Here is a 17,866-nt window from a genome sequence, read left to right on the forward strand (position 1 = left end):
TTGGTTTCAACTTCTTATTATTTTCTTCCTTTCTTATCATCAAATCTCTAAAACTATAACAATCTAACAATATTCCGGGCAGCAAAAGGGAAAAATAACTTTACCTTGTGTCAAATCGCCATTTAATGAAAATCAATTAGGTAAATATTTAATTTTAAGGTTTACCAGTAACATTGCCAATGGGATTTTACAACATAATAAGTAGATACCTATATTGTGAAACGTAATAACCATGGCTTAACACTTAATAATTAATTAGTGAAAAGTTTAACCATCTTAATGACAGAACTCTGAGAAGACTGTGGAAAAATCATATGGTCTAGACGAATACTTGTTTATTATTTATTTACAATCTACATGCATTGTATAATACGTAGTATCGTATAGTTTTAGTAATTCTTATGTACTTCTATTTTCTTATTACTATAATATAATCGTGCTGTTGGGTGTTCTTTATTATTGAATGACCAAAAGTTCAGAATAACATTTAATTTTCTACATCGTACAATAAAAATTTAGAAGAAAGTGGTAAGTTTGTATCATTATCTAAATGATTGTATTTAATTGGGAAGGTACCTAATTAATAATATTATTGTGTGATTCATCCATTAGTAACGAAAATCTTTCGTTAAATTCTCCATTGGGATTTTCTTAATGAAATCCGTGTAATTGATTTTTAATCGACCTGTGCGTAAAATACGCTTGGCTCCAATACATTCAGATTTTCAATAAATACTACGATCGTTTTTATGGATTGCCATTCACAAGTCAGAGTTCATTAATTAACAGTCAATATGAACTGCATTGTAAGTATTTTTTTTTCGGAATTTTGCAACACAGTATATAACTGTTACGACGATTTTCATATAAGATATTGTTTACTATTTCCTATAATTAATTTTAATTTTTTTTCAGCTTATATTCGCTCTTTCGTGTGCTGTAGCAATCAATGCTCAGCCTCTCGGAATCGGTGGTATGGGACTTGGCCTCGGCGGTATGGGAATGGGACTTGGCGGAATAGGAACAGGTCTCGGCGGTATGGGTACCGGTCTAGGTGGGATGGGAATGGGTCTGGGTACAGGTTTAGGAATGTCTGGACTGGGAACCGGCCTGGGAATGGGTTTGGGAGGAATGAGCGGTGGATACACTAACGGTGCCGGATACGGTGGACAGCAATTCGGTAGCGGCGCTAGTGGCATGGGAAACCAAGGATACAATACAGCTGGTGTCAATAACTTTCACAACGTGGGCGCCCACAATAACAGGGTATTATCTGTAAGTATTACTTATAATTCGACATGTTAAGTTGTGTAAAAATTGTCAAGAAACAGCTAATAATTGATAATCTTTTTCAGATAAACCAAGCAGATAATTCTGGCTTCCACAACATCGGCGGTGGTTCTGCCTTGAACAATGGCGGTTACGCTGGCAACGGTTACAACGGATATCAAAATGGAGGTTCACAGTTTGGCAATGGCTTTGGGTCGGGCTCTCAAGGAGTAATTTTATAAAAAAAATACCTAATTGTGTTATAAATTTAAATATTTATTTAAATAAAAAAATTAAAACAAATAGTTTTTTTGATCATCCTTCCTTTCATGCCATGGGTAAAAGCACAAAGTATGCAATTTAATACTAAACTATCAATTCAATACAAGATATTTTCTTGATGCTGAATTTAATTAATATTAACAAAAATATGGTGGAAACGTATGTTATGAGCTTAGATCACACCTCACTATTGAATAATATAATATTGCGAAATCCTAAATAAAAAAACATTTTCGATTGGGATCTAATATTTTATTAAAATTGCGGTAAAATTATTGAAAGAAGACTATGTGAAGTCCCATGTCCCCTAGTGGGGTAAGGGGCAGATGATTACATAATATGTTTCACTGATCGATTTTCTTTAGGGACAAGTAGGTGAGAAGGTACCTATACTTTTTTACAACAGAATTCCTCATAGTATTAAAGAGTTGAGTAGTGCTAAATTTAAAAATTATGTAAAAAACGTATTAGTTCAGAAAGCCTATTACAGCATTAAGGAATATATGGAAGATAAAAACCCATGGAGGGTTGTCGCGTAAAAACCACAGGAAAGTTCTTTGGCATATTAATTATTATGATAATAATATACAGTTACATATTAAATTGTAATACTGAAATGATTTAAAAGAGCAACTATGGAGTTTCTTGCCGGTTCTTCTCCATAGATACTGCTTTCCGAATCGGTGGTAAATGTTAAAAATATGTATTGACGTTTCAAAAGTGCTTCTCGAAGAAGTCTAATTGAATAAATAAATGTTTGAGTTTGAGTTGGAGTTTGAGTTTGATCAGCCTTATGTGTCCTGCCAGACCGAGAATTTTTTTTTTCTTCGTCTCCACCGGGAATCGAACCCAGGACCCTCGGTTCTACGCTCACGCGTCAACCACTGTACCAAGGAGGCGGTCAAATTGAAGGAAGACGCATGTATAAAAATATTAAATTAAATTTATTTTAATAATGACCTATTATTATAATATTATGTTCCTAAGGCCGCTTACTGACTTGGCAGTACGGTATCGGTGCAGTAAAGAACGCTCGGTAAAATTTTAACCGATTCCTTACCGAGCGCCTTTATATGAATACACTTTTCCTGATTGTCGCGGGCTGCGCAGGAGCGGTGCGGTGTGCGTGCGGCATGCCAGTAAAAGCATGCAACCAAGCGCACACCACGTGTATTTGTTGAACAAAATGCTTAGATATAGTTGTCAAGATGCTACTGTTTTATACCTAAAACATAACGACAGTATACCGTCTAGTGGGGAGATCTGAGCAACATATTTAGTAAAGTTGCGGTAAAATAAAAAATACCGCATACAGATACCGCACCCGGCACCACCAAGTGAGGAAGGGGTCTTAAAGAAAGAAAAATGTTTATTTAACACCACAATCCAATAAAATAGCAATAAACAATATAAACAGTGGCACGTAGACTTCCTTCTTTCACGAAGTCGAGTAAAAAAGGTAAGCAGTAATTAATCAATGCGGTGTTTTAGCCAATGGCCATTGTTAGTTATTTTAAGTGACACCAAAGATTTCTATTTCATTGTTAGATACATAAAAATATTTTCATACACAAGAAACAATAATAGATATAGATACATATATTTAGAAAGAATAGATTTGAGAAAGCAAAAAGAATTAACGAGTCTCTAAATCTAATTAATGATTCACTTATTTTGTACAGATTTATAATGAGGTGTGATTTGAATAAGTGAGATACAATTAGCATAATATAATAGGAACTTTTTATAAAATAAAACGATAAAAATCATAGCGACCGAAAGTTAGGTATCTTTAGGTTAGGTATTCTTCTATGCTACTTTCGTTGTAAGAATGTATACATATATATAACTGTTTGTAAATACATTGTACATAATGTTTTTCAAAATATTATAGCTTTTTATAACTGAAATAGCTTAGTATTCCTTTTTTGGAAATTTTTTACAGAATGAAAAAAAATACTTATTAAGAACAGGGGATATCCCTTTAATGACTTCATTATAAATGCTCCAAATGGGTCTTAGTCAAATTTGTTCGTAGAAATGTCCGATAGGGTTTTCACAACGTGTGCGTGACGACATTTAATAGATTTATAATTGATTCGTGCGTGAGATATTTGGATCTCCAAGTTATTCTACATTATATATAAACGCTAGCTTAAAAAAAATTATCATTGAGGTGTCTTCTTTAGCTGCAAACAGTCAATATGCATTGTATTGTGAGTGTTTTTATTTTTTTTTCTTTGTTTTCCTTTATATTTTTCTATGTTATTAAACGATCTCTAATGTTTCCTTCCAGATTATTCTAGCAATGTCGTGTGCTATAGCTGTTAATGCTCAGCCTTTAGGCATTGGCGGTATGGGTCTAGGTCTAGATGGGATGGGGATAGGCCTCGGTGGTATGGGTACCGGACTAGGCGAGTTGGGCCTAGGTGGAATGGAAACCGGTTTGGGTACCGGCCTAGGAATGGAAGGCGGTCTTGGCATGGGTTTGGGAGGAATCAGCGGTGGATATACTAACGGTGCCGGCTACGGTGGACAGCAGTTTGGGGGTGGAGCCAGTGGAATTGGAAACCAAGGATACCAAACTGCTGGTGTCAATAATGTCCATAATATAGGCAGTCATAACAGTAGAGTATTGTCTGTAAGTATATATTATACGTTATTTCTCCAATACTGTAGCAATTAATACAAGTGGTATAAGTATGTGTTACTTAAGAATTGTTGTATTTTTTAGGTAAACCAAGTGGAAAACAATGGATTCCACAATATAGGGGGTGGGTCTGCCGTGAACAACGGTGGCTACGGCGGCAACGGATACAACGGATATCAAAATGGCGTATCACAATTCGGCAATGGCTTCGGTTCGGGTTCACAAGGAACGATATTGTAAACTATCTAACTAGATGATTAATGTTACTATGAATATTTATTAAAATAAAAAGATTATTTCGTAATAAAACCAACGTTTTATTTTCTGCTGCTTAAATTATTCGTATAAATTCACCAATGAAAGAAAGAAAATACATTTATTTGCGAATATAAATTATAAATACAGTTATTATAACAATACAATTAACTAATTTTATTGACAATGAAAAACATTAACAACCTTACATTAAAAAAATATATGTTTGTAATATTAAATGTCCGAATGCAATTTTCGCTAATAATTAATTAATGAAAACTCTTTTGTTTAATTATTTGTTAACGAAAATGCAATTTACATATAGTTAGTTACTTACACAAATCTTTTTAACATAGAAATTAGCTTGTACAGAATTCTGTGAATCATTCAGATTAAGCCAAATAATAAAAAGATTTACAAAATAATAATTAATACCTTTGTACAATATCTGGGGGCACGGTAGTGCCCCCGCCAAGACGAGCCAAGCGAAAGCGAAGCGCACGGGCACTACCTACCTTTTCTCGAAGCGCTTCGACGTTTTTTTGAACCCTCATAACTTGGGTTTGGATTATGCTAGATCAACAAAATTTTCGGGATATATTGTCAATAGCGGACTTATTGAACATAATAAGTTTTAATTACATTAGCTTTTATACTTCAGATTTTATTTATATCTAAAAAACGCTAATTTCGTCACTGACTCACTGATGATCATCAAAATTCTTAAGGTATTTCCTAATGTCCTAGAAAGCTGAAATTTTGTATGTAAGCTAGTATTAGCACACAAACAACAAAAAAAATATAAAACTTGTAACTTTCATCCCTCAACCCCTTAAACTAGGGGATGGGAGTTTGTATGACCTGTAATTTTAAATTAAATTTTGATTACGCTAGAGGTCTAATCTAATAATCTAAAACTTGTACTCCTTGTTAAAAAAAAAAAAATTAAAAATTTAATCGACATATATTGAGACATATATTCAGATCAGATCATATAAATATGAATGAATAGAAGTGTTGCGAACGTCTCCTGCCTCTTACGACCACTCAGTAGCTAAAAATAAAAAAATAAATTGTCCTTGACAGCGAGCGCGTCGATTGTCGATTGTCTTGCTACTGATTTAAAAGTGAACATGGATTGTGAAATAGTTTCACTTGAAGTAAATCTTGGACCTTGCCATCATCATGTGTCAGCGAACAGCGAACAGCGAACAGCGAACAGCGAACAGCGAACAGCGAACAGCGAACAGCGAACAGCGATAGCGACAGCGAACAGCGAACAGCGAACAGCGAACAGCGAACAGCGAACAGCGAACAGCGAACAGCGAACAGCGAACAGCGAACAGCGAACAGCGAACAGCGAACAGCGAACAGCGAACAGCGAACAGCGAACAGCGAACAGCGAACAGCGAACAGCGAACAGCGAACAGCGAACAGCGAACAGCGAACAGCGAACAGCGAACAGCGAACAGCGAACAGCGAACAGCGAACAGCGAACAGCGAACAGCGAACAGCGAACAGCGAACAGCGAACAGCGAACAGATAACAGCGAACAGCGAACAGCGAACAGCGAACAACGAACAACGAACAACGAACAACGAACAACGAACAACGAACAACGGTGAATGTGAATGTGATTGTGAATGTGAATGTGAATGTGAATGTGAATGTGAATGTGAATGTGAATGTGAATGTTGAATGTGAATGTTGAATGTGAATGTGAATGTGAATGTGAATGTGAATGTGAATGTGAATGTGAATGTGAATGTGAATGTGAATGTGAATGTGAATGTGAATGTGAATGTGAATGTGAATGTGAATGTGAATGTGAATGTGAATGTGAATGTGAATGTGAATGTGAATGTGAATGTGAATGTGAATGTGAATGTGAATGTGAACATACACAAACACAAACACAAACACGAACACGAAAACGAACAGCGAACAGCGAAAAGCGAACAGCGAACAGCGAACAGCGAACAGCGAACAGCGAACAGCGAACAGCGAACAGCGAACAGCGAACAGCGAACAGCGAACAGCGAACAGCGAACAGCGAACAGCGAACAGCGAACAGCGAACAGCGAACAGCGAACAGCGAACAGCGAACAGCGACAGCGAACAGAGAACAGCGAACAGCGAACAGCGAACAGCGAACCACGAACAGCGAACCGCGAACAGCGAACAGCGAACAGCGAACAGCGAACAGCGAACAGCGAACAGCGAACAGCGACAGCGAACAGAGAACAGCGAACAGCGAACAGCGAACAGCGAACAGCGAACAGCGAACAGCGAACAGCGAACAGCGAACAGCGAACAGCGAACAGCGAACATAAATAATAAAATAAATAAAAATCGTTTATTTAGAAACAATACATACAAACAAAAACAATTTAGACACGACGATCGCCTCAACTAGGAATATACCTGTGCTAGAGACGATCGACGCCTTCCTCTCCAGACTTAGCCAGTATTGTTAATTTAACTTATATACTATTACATAAATTTATAAAATAGAGAATCATTAAGAACTTATTGAGGTTAAAAATAACATTTCGGGCATGCAGTTTGTGTGTGTGTGTGTGTGTGTGTGTGTGTGTGTGTGTGTGTGTGTGTGTGTGTGTGTGTGTGTGTGTGTGTGATGTTCCCCTATTTGAGAGATTGAGCGGACGAGTGTGTAAAATATTTCAATATCAATATGCGGTTCTTTATAAGTATTTATGCGTATTAAACTTTCATGAAGTCTTCGGTCTCGCTGTACGATAAGGTAAGTAAAAAGATGATTATTTTATTTTTCAAATCGGATAAGGTCAAAGTACGAACGTTTAATATTTTATTAATTTTATTATACAGGAGTGGGCTCAAAAAAACACAGAATCGTTTTGCAGTTGCAGTGCGGACAAACGGTAAATTAAAAATTTTATCCCTGCGCCTTTTTTCAAATTTTATTTCATGCCAGTTCGTCTGCTTGTGATAAGCAAGAACACAGTGTAGTATGAAGAGCTTTCTAATTGATAGTATTTTGCATTCTGTGTAAAGAGCAGTAGTGGGATAATATATGGGCTTAGCCATCATTACTTTTAATACCGCTCTTTGAGCTCTTTCTACTTTCAGCATTTGAGTTTTGGCAGCTCCACCCCACGATTGAATGCAATAACATAATATAGATTGGCATATTGCATAATAAACTTTTTTAACGACATCTTCGTCAGCTATTGCGCGAAGCTTTTTGAATATAGCCATAAGTTTGCGTGTACGAGAGGACAATAATTTAATATGATGCTTCCAGTTAAGCTGATTGTCTAGGTGAACTCCTAGGTACTTAACGGTGGCAGCGCTTATTATTTGTTTGCAGTTACAAGTTCCATTATCTCGGGTGATGCACGTATGCGCTGTTATGGTCAGGTCCTTTGGCTGCGAAGATTTGTATAAGGAAAACGTAAGAAACTTTGTTTTATCTAGGTTAAGACTCAGAACATTACCATTCAACCATGCCATCACTTTAGATAGGCCAGCTTCCGCTGATTTTTTAGTGCTTATCCAGTCACTACCACTAAAGACGAGAGCCGTATCATCAGCGAAGGTTACCACATGGCCGTTGGATAGAGGTATGTTACATAGCTCATTTATATACACCAGAAATAACGTGGGACCTAGTACACTACCCTGGGGCAAACCATAGGTGACTGTACACTCAGAGCTAGTTGTGTATCCAATCTTGACAACCTGCTTTCTGTCTGTAAGGTAACTTGATAATAGTTGCAGCGGCAACCCTCTGACACCAGCTCTTTCAAGTTTCTTGAGGAGTATGGGGATAGACACGGTGTCAAAGGCTTTAGCCAAGTCCAGAAATATACCAATACAGGTTTTCTTGTTGTCAAGACTGTCTACAATGTGGCTTATTAAGTCATTTACAGCGTCATTTGTCGACTTACCTCTGAGAAATCCATACTGGTGGTTGGAGAAGAAATTATTTTTACGGAGAAAACTAGAAAGTCTAAAATAGATAACCTTTTCCAATATCTTAGATAATGCCGGTAAGATAGATATAGGGCGATAGTTTTGGATATGATCTAAGTCTCCCGATTTATGAATTGGGTGAATAAGGGCAATTTTGAAGGACTCTGGAAATACTCCGGAACGCAATGAAAGATTACAAATATGAGTAATGACTGGCACAAGAGAATCCTTACACAGTTTCAAGATTTTAGAAGGGATATTGTCATAACCTGTGGCACTGTCGGCTTTTAAGCTATTTAATATGTCACTTATTTCATATATATCGGTATCCCTCAAGCCCATAGAATCGTAGGGTACTTGGATGTTATGCATAGAGTTTGACTCATTTACCCTTATGTTCACGCTTTTTAAAATATTTTCTGCCATAAATTTTCCTACATTAACAAAATATTCATTTATATCATTAATAGTCTGATTATGCCTCAGGAGTTCCAAGTTGTCTTTTTTCGAAGATGTCATATTAGTAAATTCCTTAATAAGCTTCCACGTTTGTTTGTCATTCTTCTTGCATTTACTCAATTCAGCTTTCTCGTATGCTTGTTTAACTTTTTTTAGGATATTGCCACAAAAGTTTCTATAGCGACAGTAAATGAAACGTAAAGATTGATCGCCAGGTTGCTTCTTCAGTTTCAGATGCATTCTATCCCTATTTCTTATGCAACGTATAAGACCTGGTGTAATCCACGGTTTCCTGGGTACGAAGTTCCTAGAGATTACTTTGTAAATTGTATTGTTTTGGATTATTGTTTGAAGATATGTGGTCAGCGCTTCAGAGGCAAGATTTACATCAGTTAGCTGAAGAATATCGCTAAAATTATTAGTTCTAATTTGATCCACTAAATTGTCATAGTTTATCCTGGACACAGTTACGGATTTTGTCTTATTAATTTTTATTTTTTCCATCCATACTAAAACAGCAGCGTGATCTGTGACCGAGGAGTTAATAACAACAGTATTACATGGCAAGCGAGATTTAAGCAAGACGTGATCTAGCGCACTATTGCCACGAGTTGGGAACCTATGGGCAGGTAAAAGCCCATGGATAGCCATAGTATTTAAAAAATCTTCCATCCTGGGATCGGTGCTAGTCTGAGCTATGTTAATATTTAAATCTCCAATCACAACGATATTCACAAAAGAGGTAAGTGTAGATAAAAGGTCACTAAGAGTTTCTAAAAATTTATGAATTAAACGAGTCGCTGGGGATCGATATATAGCAATTATTGCTGTGCTGTTGTTTATTTTGATAACCAAAGTGTTGGCATCATTAAATATACTTTCCGATACAGTGGCTCCCGTTAACGTGTTGCGAAGGTAGACAACAACACCTTCATTTTGTGATGGGCAATGATTAGTAGCATAAGAATTATATCCGGACAGCGTTGGTATACGTGGCAGTTGTTTTAACCAACATTCCGTGAGTATAATAATGTCAACATCTATATTAACTTGGTCTAGAAATAGTTCAAACTGAGGTAAGTTTTTTGATATGCTTCGAATATTCTGTGTTAAAATCGTTAGTTTACACGTCTCCATTTTAACAAAGTCACGAACCTGTTCAGTGTTACATATCATTGCGTTAGAGACGAAATAGTTATCTAAATCTCGATTAAGTTCGTTTGCATGAATAGCCATAGTATTAAGTTTTAAAGGGGAAGATATTCGTCACAGTAGTTAGACTAATTTTAATTTTAATATAAGTTTTTTGACCTAAAATCTTTGGACGAAACGCAAACCATATGTATGAATTTTTTAAAATGCATATCTCGATTAGGTTAGATAAACATGGCCATACTAGTATAGTTGCAATTTTTACATAAATAATTTGGTAGTGTAAACCGATTGTTTTTATTCTGATTGAAAGTAGACCGCACATTAGTGTATGAATATGGGGAGGAACCTGGGTAAATGTGTAGTAGTGTAATGGGTAGTGTTTGTTTTTTGTGTACAAATTATTGTAGTATTTTAACATTATAATATTATACAAGTAACATAAATTTAAATTTAAGCTAATAATATTCAACATTATTCGAATTATATTATATATAACATTTTTTATTTTAAAAACATTAACATTGGCAAAACATATTATCTTATACAATTTAATTTGAAAGAGCAATAATAATAATATCATTGTAGTGTATTTTAAGTATATACATGTAGATTTAAGTAAGAAAATTGTTCTATGTAATAATTTTAACGAGTTACACAATGTTATATCCAAAAATAGTCAATCTTCATTAAGTTTAAGTAAATCTTGCTCGGTATTTATGCGAATTAGGGGGCTACCGTCGTTTTTCCTTAAGTAGATGTATCCATATGAAGTCCAACAATATTTAAAGCCTTTTTGCTTAGATATTTCCTTAGTTTTCATAAATAACCTTTTTGTTTGCGGGATCAAACTTTCAGAAATATAAACTTGTGTTTTAGAACCCGAAATTCCAAGGAGTGATGAATTTATTCTGTTGCTACTATTGCTCTTGTTATGTTTTCTCACGGACATAAGAAATTGGTCGCGGGTTAATACATTGGTAAATTCGAGAATAATAGGCTTTGTTTCAGATTTAGTTCTTGAGCGATAAATATCACGGATTTGACAAGGATCGATTTTGCAATGAATGTTGTTGTTTAGAGTCTGCACCATATGTAGTAGATCGGTTTTGTTCTCCTTTTCATTTACCGGGACATTACGTATCTCTACACAAGTAAGACGAGAGTTACGCTGAAAACTTTCGATTTTAGATTCGAGTAATTTTATGTGAGCGCGATCCGATTTATGCTCGTTTTCTAAAGTTTTGAATTTAATCGATAAGTCGTCGTATTGGTGTGATAAAAATTCCAGGGAAGTTTTTAATTCTGTGTTTGTCTTGCGAATCTCCGCAATTTCGCTGAGAACTTGAGCAATCATTGAAATCATTTCATCTTGCTTATCGAGGTGCTGCACTGGAGAGTTGCTAGGTCGCTGACGCTTAGATCGTGGAACCGACGGTGCGCTCACTGCGCCCTCTGATGTTTTAGGCGGCGTACGTTGCATGTTAATGAGTGTATTTGAATCAAGTGAGCAGCGAAGATGTAGTAAGTAAACTCACCGGTACCAGGCGCACAGAATTCAAAGGATGTTATTCGTAGTTCCCACTCACCAGTGGTAAGCCGCGGCAGCAGCGGGGCGGATGCAATTGGCAGGATACCGTTGAGGGCGGCGCGCGCGCAGGCAACAGTGGGCGGGGCTCGAAGTGAAGAAGGGCAAGTGGGGATCACCACGTACCAGGCGTTCAGCCACAGAAGAGATTGTTCAGTTAACACGAAAATTACTTCTACAAGCTTATCGAAGCTTATCGAACAGCGAACAGCGAACAGCGAACAGCGAACAGCGAACAGCGAACAGCGAACAGCGAACAGCGAACAGCGAACAGCGAACAGCGAACAGCGAACAGCGAACAGCGAACAGCGAACAGCGAACAGCGAACAGCGAACAGCGAACAGCGAACAGCGAACAGCGAACAGCGAACAGCGAACAGCGAACAGCGAACAGCGAACAGCGAACAGCGAACAGCGAACAGCGAACAGCGAACAGCGAACAGCGAACAGCGAACTGCGAACAGCGAACAGCGAACAGCGAACAGCGAACAGCGAACAGCGAACAGCGAACAGCGAACAGCGAACAGCGAACAGCGAACAGCGAACAGCGAACAGCGAACAGCGAACAGCGAACAGATAACAGCGAACAGCGAACAGCGAACAGCGAACAGCGAACAACGAACAACGAACAACGAACAACGAACAACGAACAACGAACAACGAACAACGAACAACGGTGAATGTGAATGTGATTGTGAATGTGAATGTGAATGTGAATGTGAATGTGAATGTGAATGTGAATGTGAATGTGAATGTGAATGTGAATGTGAATGTGAATGTGAATGTGAATGTGAATGTGAATGTTGAATGTGAATGTGAATGTGAATGTGAATGTTGAATGTGAATGTGAATGTGAATGTGAATGTGAATGTGAATGTGAATGTGAATGTGAATGTGAATGTGAATGTGAATGTGAATGTGAATGTGAATGTGAATGTGAATGTGAATGTGAATGTGAATGTGAATGTGAATGTGAATGTGAATGTGAATGTGAATGTGAATGTGAATGTGAATGTGAATGTGAATGTGAATGTGAATGTGAATGTGAATGTGAATGTGAATGTGAATGTGAATGTGAATGTGAATGTGAATGTGAATGTGAATGTGAATGTGAATGTGAATGTGAATGTGAATGTGAATGTGAATGTGAATGTGAATGTGAATGTGAATGTGAATGTGAATGTGAACATACACAAACACAAACACAAACACGAACACGAAAACGAACAGCGAACAGCAAAAAGCGAACAGCGAACAGCGAACAGCGAACAGCGAACAGCGAACAGCGAACAGCGAACAGCGAACAGCGAACAGCGAACAGCGAACAGCGAACAGCGAACAGCGAACAGCGAACAGCGAACAGCGAACAGCGAACAGCGACAGCGAACAGAGAACAGCGAACAGCGAACAGCGAACAGCGAACCACGAACAGCGAACCGCGAACAGCGAACAGCGAACAGCGAACAGCGAACAGCGAACAGCGAACAGCGAACAGCGAACAGCGACAGCGAACAGAGAACAGCGAACAGCGAACAGCGAACAGCGAACAGCGAACAGCGACAGCGAACAGAGAACAGCGAACAGCGAACAGCGAACAGCGAACCGCGAACAGCGAACAGCGAACAGCGAACAGCGAACAGCGAACAGCGAACAGCGAACAGCGAACAGCGAACAGCGAACAGCGACAGCGACAGCGAACAGCGAACAGCGAACAGCGAACAGCGGACAGCGAACAGCGGACAGCGAACAGATAACAGCGAACAGCGAACAGCGAACAACGAACAACGAACAACGAACAACAAACAACGGTGAATGTGAATGTGATTGTGAATGTGAATGTGAATGTGAATGTGAATGTGAATGTTGAATGTGAATGTGAATGTTGAATGTGAATGTGAATGTGAATGTGAATGTGAATGTGAATGTGAACGTGAACGTGAACGTGAACTTGAATGTGAATGTGAATGTGAATGTGAATGTGAATGTGAATGTGAATGTGAATGTGAATGTGAATGTGAATGTGAATGTGAATGTGAATGTGAATGTGAATGTGAATGTGAATGTGAATGTGAATGTGAATGTGAATGTGAATGTGAATGTGAATGTGAATGTGAATGTGAATGTGAATGTGAATGTGAATGTGAATGTGAATGTGAATGTGAATGTGAATGTGAATGTGAATGTGAATGTGAATGTGAATGTGAATGTGAATGTGAATGTGAATGTGAATGTGAATGTGAATGTGAATGTGAATGTGAATGTGGATGTGGATGTGGATGTGGATGTGGATGTGGATGTGGATGTGGATGTGGATGTGGATGTGGATGTGGATGTGGATGTGGATGTGGATGTGGATGTGGATGTGGATGTGGATGTGGATGTGGATGTGGATGTGGATGTGGATGTGGATGTGGATGTGGATGTGGATGTGGATGTGAATGTGAATGTGAATGTGAATGTGAATGTGAATGTGAATGTGAATGTGAATGTGAATGTGAATGTGAATGTGAATGTGAATGTGAATGTGAATGTGAATGTGAATGTGAATGTGAATGTGAATGTGAATGTGAATGTGAATGTGAATGTGAATGTGAATGTGAATGTGAATGTGAATGTGAATGTGAATGTGAATGTTGAATGTGAATGTGAATGTGAATGTGAATGTGAATGTGAATGTGAATGTGAATGTGAATGTGAATGTGAATGTGAATGTGAATGTGAATGTGAATGTGAATGTGAATGTGAATGTTGAATGTGAATGTGAATGTGAATGTGAATGTGAATGTGAATGTGAATGTGAATGTGAATGTGAATGTGAATGTGAATGTGAATGTGAATGTGAATGTGAATGTGAATGTGAATGTGAATGTGAATGTGAATGTGAATGTGAATGTGAATGTGAATGTGAATGTGAATGTGAATGTGAATGTGAATGTGAATGTGAATGTGAATGTGAATGTGAATGTGAATGTGAATGTGAATGTGAATGTGAATGTGAATGTGAATGTGAATGTGAATGTGAATGTGAATGTGAATGTGAATGTGAATGTGAATGTGAGTAGTGGCAACATTTTACCTTGATAAATACGCTCGTACAATAACTTCAAATTATTATTAAAATTCTATCAGTATTAAGTTTATAGTGTGTGATTTGTGAAATATATCTCACAAGGAAGCTGTGGTATTGTTATCTCAACTTTACTTTCATTTTATCAACTAGAAATAGCAAAATACAATACCGAATTTTATACCCTCAAACAACGCACAGCGCTAAATACCCGCAATCAACCAAGATTTTACATGTCAAAATCAATTGACAACGTCAAACTTCATTTTTGCTAAGACGTAGAGTTGCTAGCTTCAGAAAATTTACCAAGATTACGGGAAATTAAAAACAATGAATATATGTAGTAAGTGTAACAAGCAAGTTAAGACAAACGATCTTAAAATTTGTTCCAAGTGCAATTCCACGTACCATTTCCAGTGCCTGGGCATTCCTGCAGATAACTTTTCTAAAGAATCTAAATCCTACAAGGCCAATTGGAAGTGCTCAGAGTGTAAATGTACAGACAAACGGGGTGGTAACTCCAATTCTCCTCACCGTCCAGTAGGACCGACTTCACCCGCTGCTGATTGCGAAGACCTCAAACAGTACATCGACAAAAAACTCGACGAATCTTTATCGCGTCTTCTCAGAGATATAAGGCGAGATTTTGCTGAGGAAAACTCTGGCACACGCAGTATAATACAGGAGCTCACAGATAGTGTAAATTTCATGTCATCGAAGTGTGACGAGCTCAAAGCTGACCTGGACGTAAAGACCAAGAAGATAGGAAACTTGGAATTGGAGAACTCTTCATTACGATCACAAGTAACTGACTTGAGTGCTAAGCTGAATCAACTTGAACAACAATCGAGAGATTGTAATCTAGAAATTCAGAACGTTCCAGAATTTAAAGCAGAAAACCTTAAAACAACTATTCAGCAGCTTGTTGCTACAGTGGGCTGCGTGCTACCGGAAAACGAGTTAATAAACTATCATCGTGTCGCAAAAATTAACCAAACATCAAACCGACCTAGATCGATTATAGTCAAACTCCCCAGTTCTCTGGTTCGGGATAAAATACTTGCAGCCGTTAAGACGTTCAACAGGACTCATCAGGACAATAAACTTAACTCATCTCATTTGGGCCTCGCCGGGGAACAGAAACCTGTGTACGTTTGTGAACATCTATCACCTACAAACAAACAATTACACGCAGCGGCTCGTAAAGTGTCCAAGGACAAAAACGTTCAATTTGTGTGGGTTAGAAACGGCCGTATTTATATGAGGAAGGACATAACGTCAAAAAGCTTTGTGGTTAAGGATTTAGACTTTCTGAATTCCCTTAAATTCGATTAGTTTTTTGCTGAATGGTTATAAACGATTGTACTAAAATAAAAATTACATACCAAAATGTAAGAGGTCTTCGGACTAAAACAGAAGAACTTTTCACAAATGTTTTAAAACAAAATGCTGATATTGTTATTTTCACGGAGACTTGGCTGAATGACTCGGTTTTCGATCGCGAACTTTTTGACAATAGATACACGGTATTCAGAAGGGACCGAAGCTCCTCTTATTCTAAGAAAATCTCTGGAGGTGGTGTACTTGTAGCTGTCTTAAATAAGTTCCAGCCAATTCGTAAGCTGCAATGGGAATCCTCAATCGAAGACCTATGGCTAGCTGTTAAGCTGAAACAAGGCAATTCCATCGTCCCCCTATTTATTTGCGCAGTATACCTCCCTCCTCCTATCTCTTTAACTAATTTAAAAAACTTCACCTCAAACTTAAACAATATTGTTCAGCATAAACTACCGAAGAAATCGGTGATCTTGTTGGCGGGTGATTTTAATCTGCCTCTCATCCAATGGAAATTAGATACAAACAAAGATCTAGTCCCTACCTGCTCGTCAAATCCAATCGACAATCTGCTAATTGACACCCTTTCATTCAATAGTCTCCACCAAATAAATCCTATCACAAATATTAATGACCGCACGCTAGATCTTATTGTCACTAACGCAAAAGACTCATCTCAAGTTATGATCAATCCATGATTATCAATTTTTACAAGGGGGAATCCCCTTGTAAAAATTGATAATCATCACCCTCCTTTAGACATACGTATCAAACTAAAAAACTACAAACCACCCAAAATTAATAAGTTTCCTAGCCTCAATTTTTCTAAGGCAGACTACAATAAAATCAAAGAGGAATTAGATAAAATTTGTTGGGATAGCTATTTTGAATCTAAACAAACAGTTGACGAAACAGTTGATACATTCTATAGTATAATAACTCCCATAATAACACAATACACGCCCTTACGACCAAAAAATAACAAGAACTATCCCTTTTGGTTCAGTCGGTCATTAATTAAATGCCTAAACGAAAAGTCAAAGTATCACAGCAGGTACAAAAAATACTCTAATCCAATGGACCTGGTTACTTTTCAAATGTTACGTGACCGTTGCCAAAAAATGCTACTGACATGTATTAATAGACTTAAATCTGAGGCAAAGGCTCAAATAAAAAAAGACCCAAAATACTTCTGGTCTTTTATAAAATCCTTAAGATCAAATAGTAGGGACATTCCTGATGAAATTTATCTTGACGACCGAAACGTTCAAGGCGGGCACAATATCTGTAATCTCTTTTCTGAATACTTCCACTCCATATACAATAGTAAACTTGCACCCCATTCAGTAGATTTCGCTATGACACCCTTCACTAACAATGGATCTCTCGGCTCTTGCAACATCTCTGAAACTGAAATCTACAAATCACTTCAAGGAATAGACATTAACAAGGGACCAGGCCCAGATGGAATCGCTCCCCTGTTCTTAAAAACTTGTTCTGCGCAACTCACAAAGCCTCTGTACCACATCTACAATAAATCTATCTCCCTCGGCCATTTTCCGACTAAATGGAAAATTGCCCACATCACTCCAATACACAAAAAAGGTGATCAGAGTGATGTTAAGAATTATAGGCCGATATCAATACTGTCAGCCATGGGTAAACTGTTCGAATCCATAATTTACAACAGATTTTATTTTCATCTCAAGCCTCTGTTTGACCCCTGTCAACACGGTTTTCTTCCGGGGCGTTCAACCATGTCTAATCTTTTGGAATACGTCAGCGACATCAATGAAGAGCTCGAAAAACAAAATGAAATTCATGCTATCTACACCGATTTCTCCAAGGCATTT

General features: G+C 37.6%; 3 protein-coding genes across 3 annotated transcripts; all 3 read left to right on the top strand.

Annotated features, from left to right (window-relative positions):
• Positions 1-794: 794 nt before the first annotated feature.
• Positions 795-1,512, top strand: LOC149903394 (uncharacterized). Its single transcript, XM_090108918.1, has 3 exons — positions 795-806; positions 916-1,275; positions 1,356-1,512. The coding sequence occupies exons 1-3, from the start codon at positions 795-797 to the stop codon at positions 1,509-1,511; spliced, it is 528 nt and encodes a 175-aa protein (XP_089965044.1). The 3' UTR covers position 1,512.
• A 2,214-nt stretch (positions 1,513-3,726) lies between these two features.
• Positions 3,727-4,447, top strand: LOC149903395 (uncharacterized). Its single transcript, XM_090108362.1, has 3 exons — positions 3,727-3,767; positions 3,848-4,192; positions 4,286-4,447. The coding sequence occupies exons 1-3, from the start codon at positions 3,756-3,758 to the stop codon at positions 4,439-4,441; spliced, it is 513 nt and encodes a 170-aa protein (XP_089964488.1). The 5' UTR covers positions 3,727-3,755; the 3' UTR covers positions 4,442-4,447.
• Positions 4,448-15,008: 10,561 nt separating this feature from the next.
• Positions 15,009-16,013, top strand: LOC149903396 (uncharacterized). Its single transcript, XM_090108919.1, has one exon. It carries the CDS (start codon positions 15,009-15,011, stop codon positions 16,011-16,013), a length of 1,005 nt encoding a protein of 334 aa, XP_089965045.1.
• The last annotated feature ends 1,853 nt before the right edge of the window (positions 16,014-17,866 follow it).

Source organism: Colias eurytheme, chromosome 13, assembly GCF_061535395.1.
Source record: "Colias eurytheme isolate Ceu_HAF_F1 chromosome 13, ilColEury1 Martin Lab GWU primary, whole genome shotgun sequence".
Lineage (NCBI taxonomy): Eukaryota > Metazoa > Arthropoda > Insecta > Lepidoptera > Pieridae > Colias > Colias eurytheme.

What these genes read in the sequence shown, in the direction of transcription:
- LOC149903394 (XM_090108918.1), top strand. An exon ending in ACAATAACAGGGTATTATCT is followed by an intron (nt 1,276 to 1,355) that starts GTAAGTATTACT and finishes AATCTTTTTCAG; the next exon opens with ATAAACCAAGCAGATAATTC.
- LOC149903395 (XM_090108362.1), top strand. An exon ending in ATAACAGTAGAGTATTGTCT is followed by an intron (nt 4,193 to 4,285) that starts GTAAGTATATAT and finishes TGTATTTTTTAG; the next exon opens with GTAAACCAAGTGGAAAACAA.
- LOC149903396 (XM_090108919.1), top strand. Translation starts at nt 15,009, where the DNA reads ATGAATATATGTAGTAAGTGTAACAAGCAAGTTAAGACAAACGATCTT.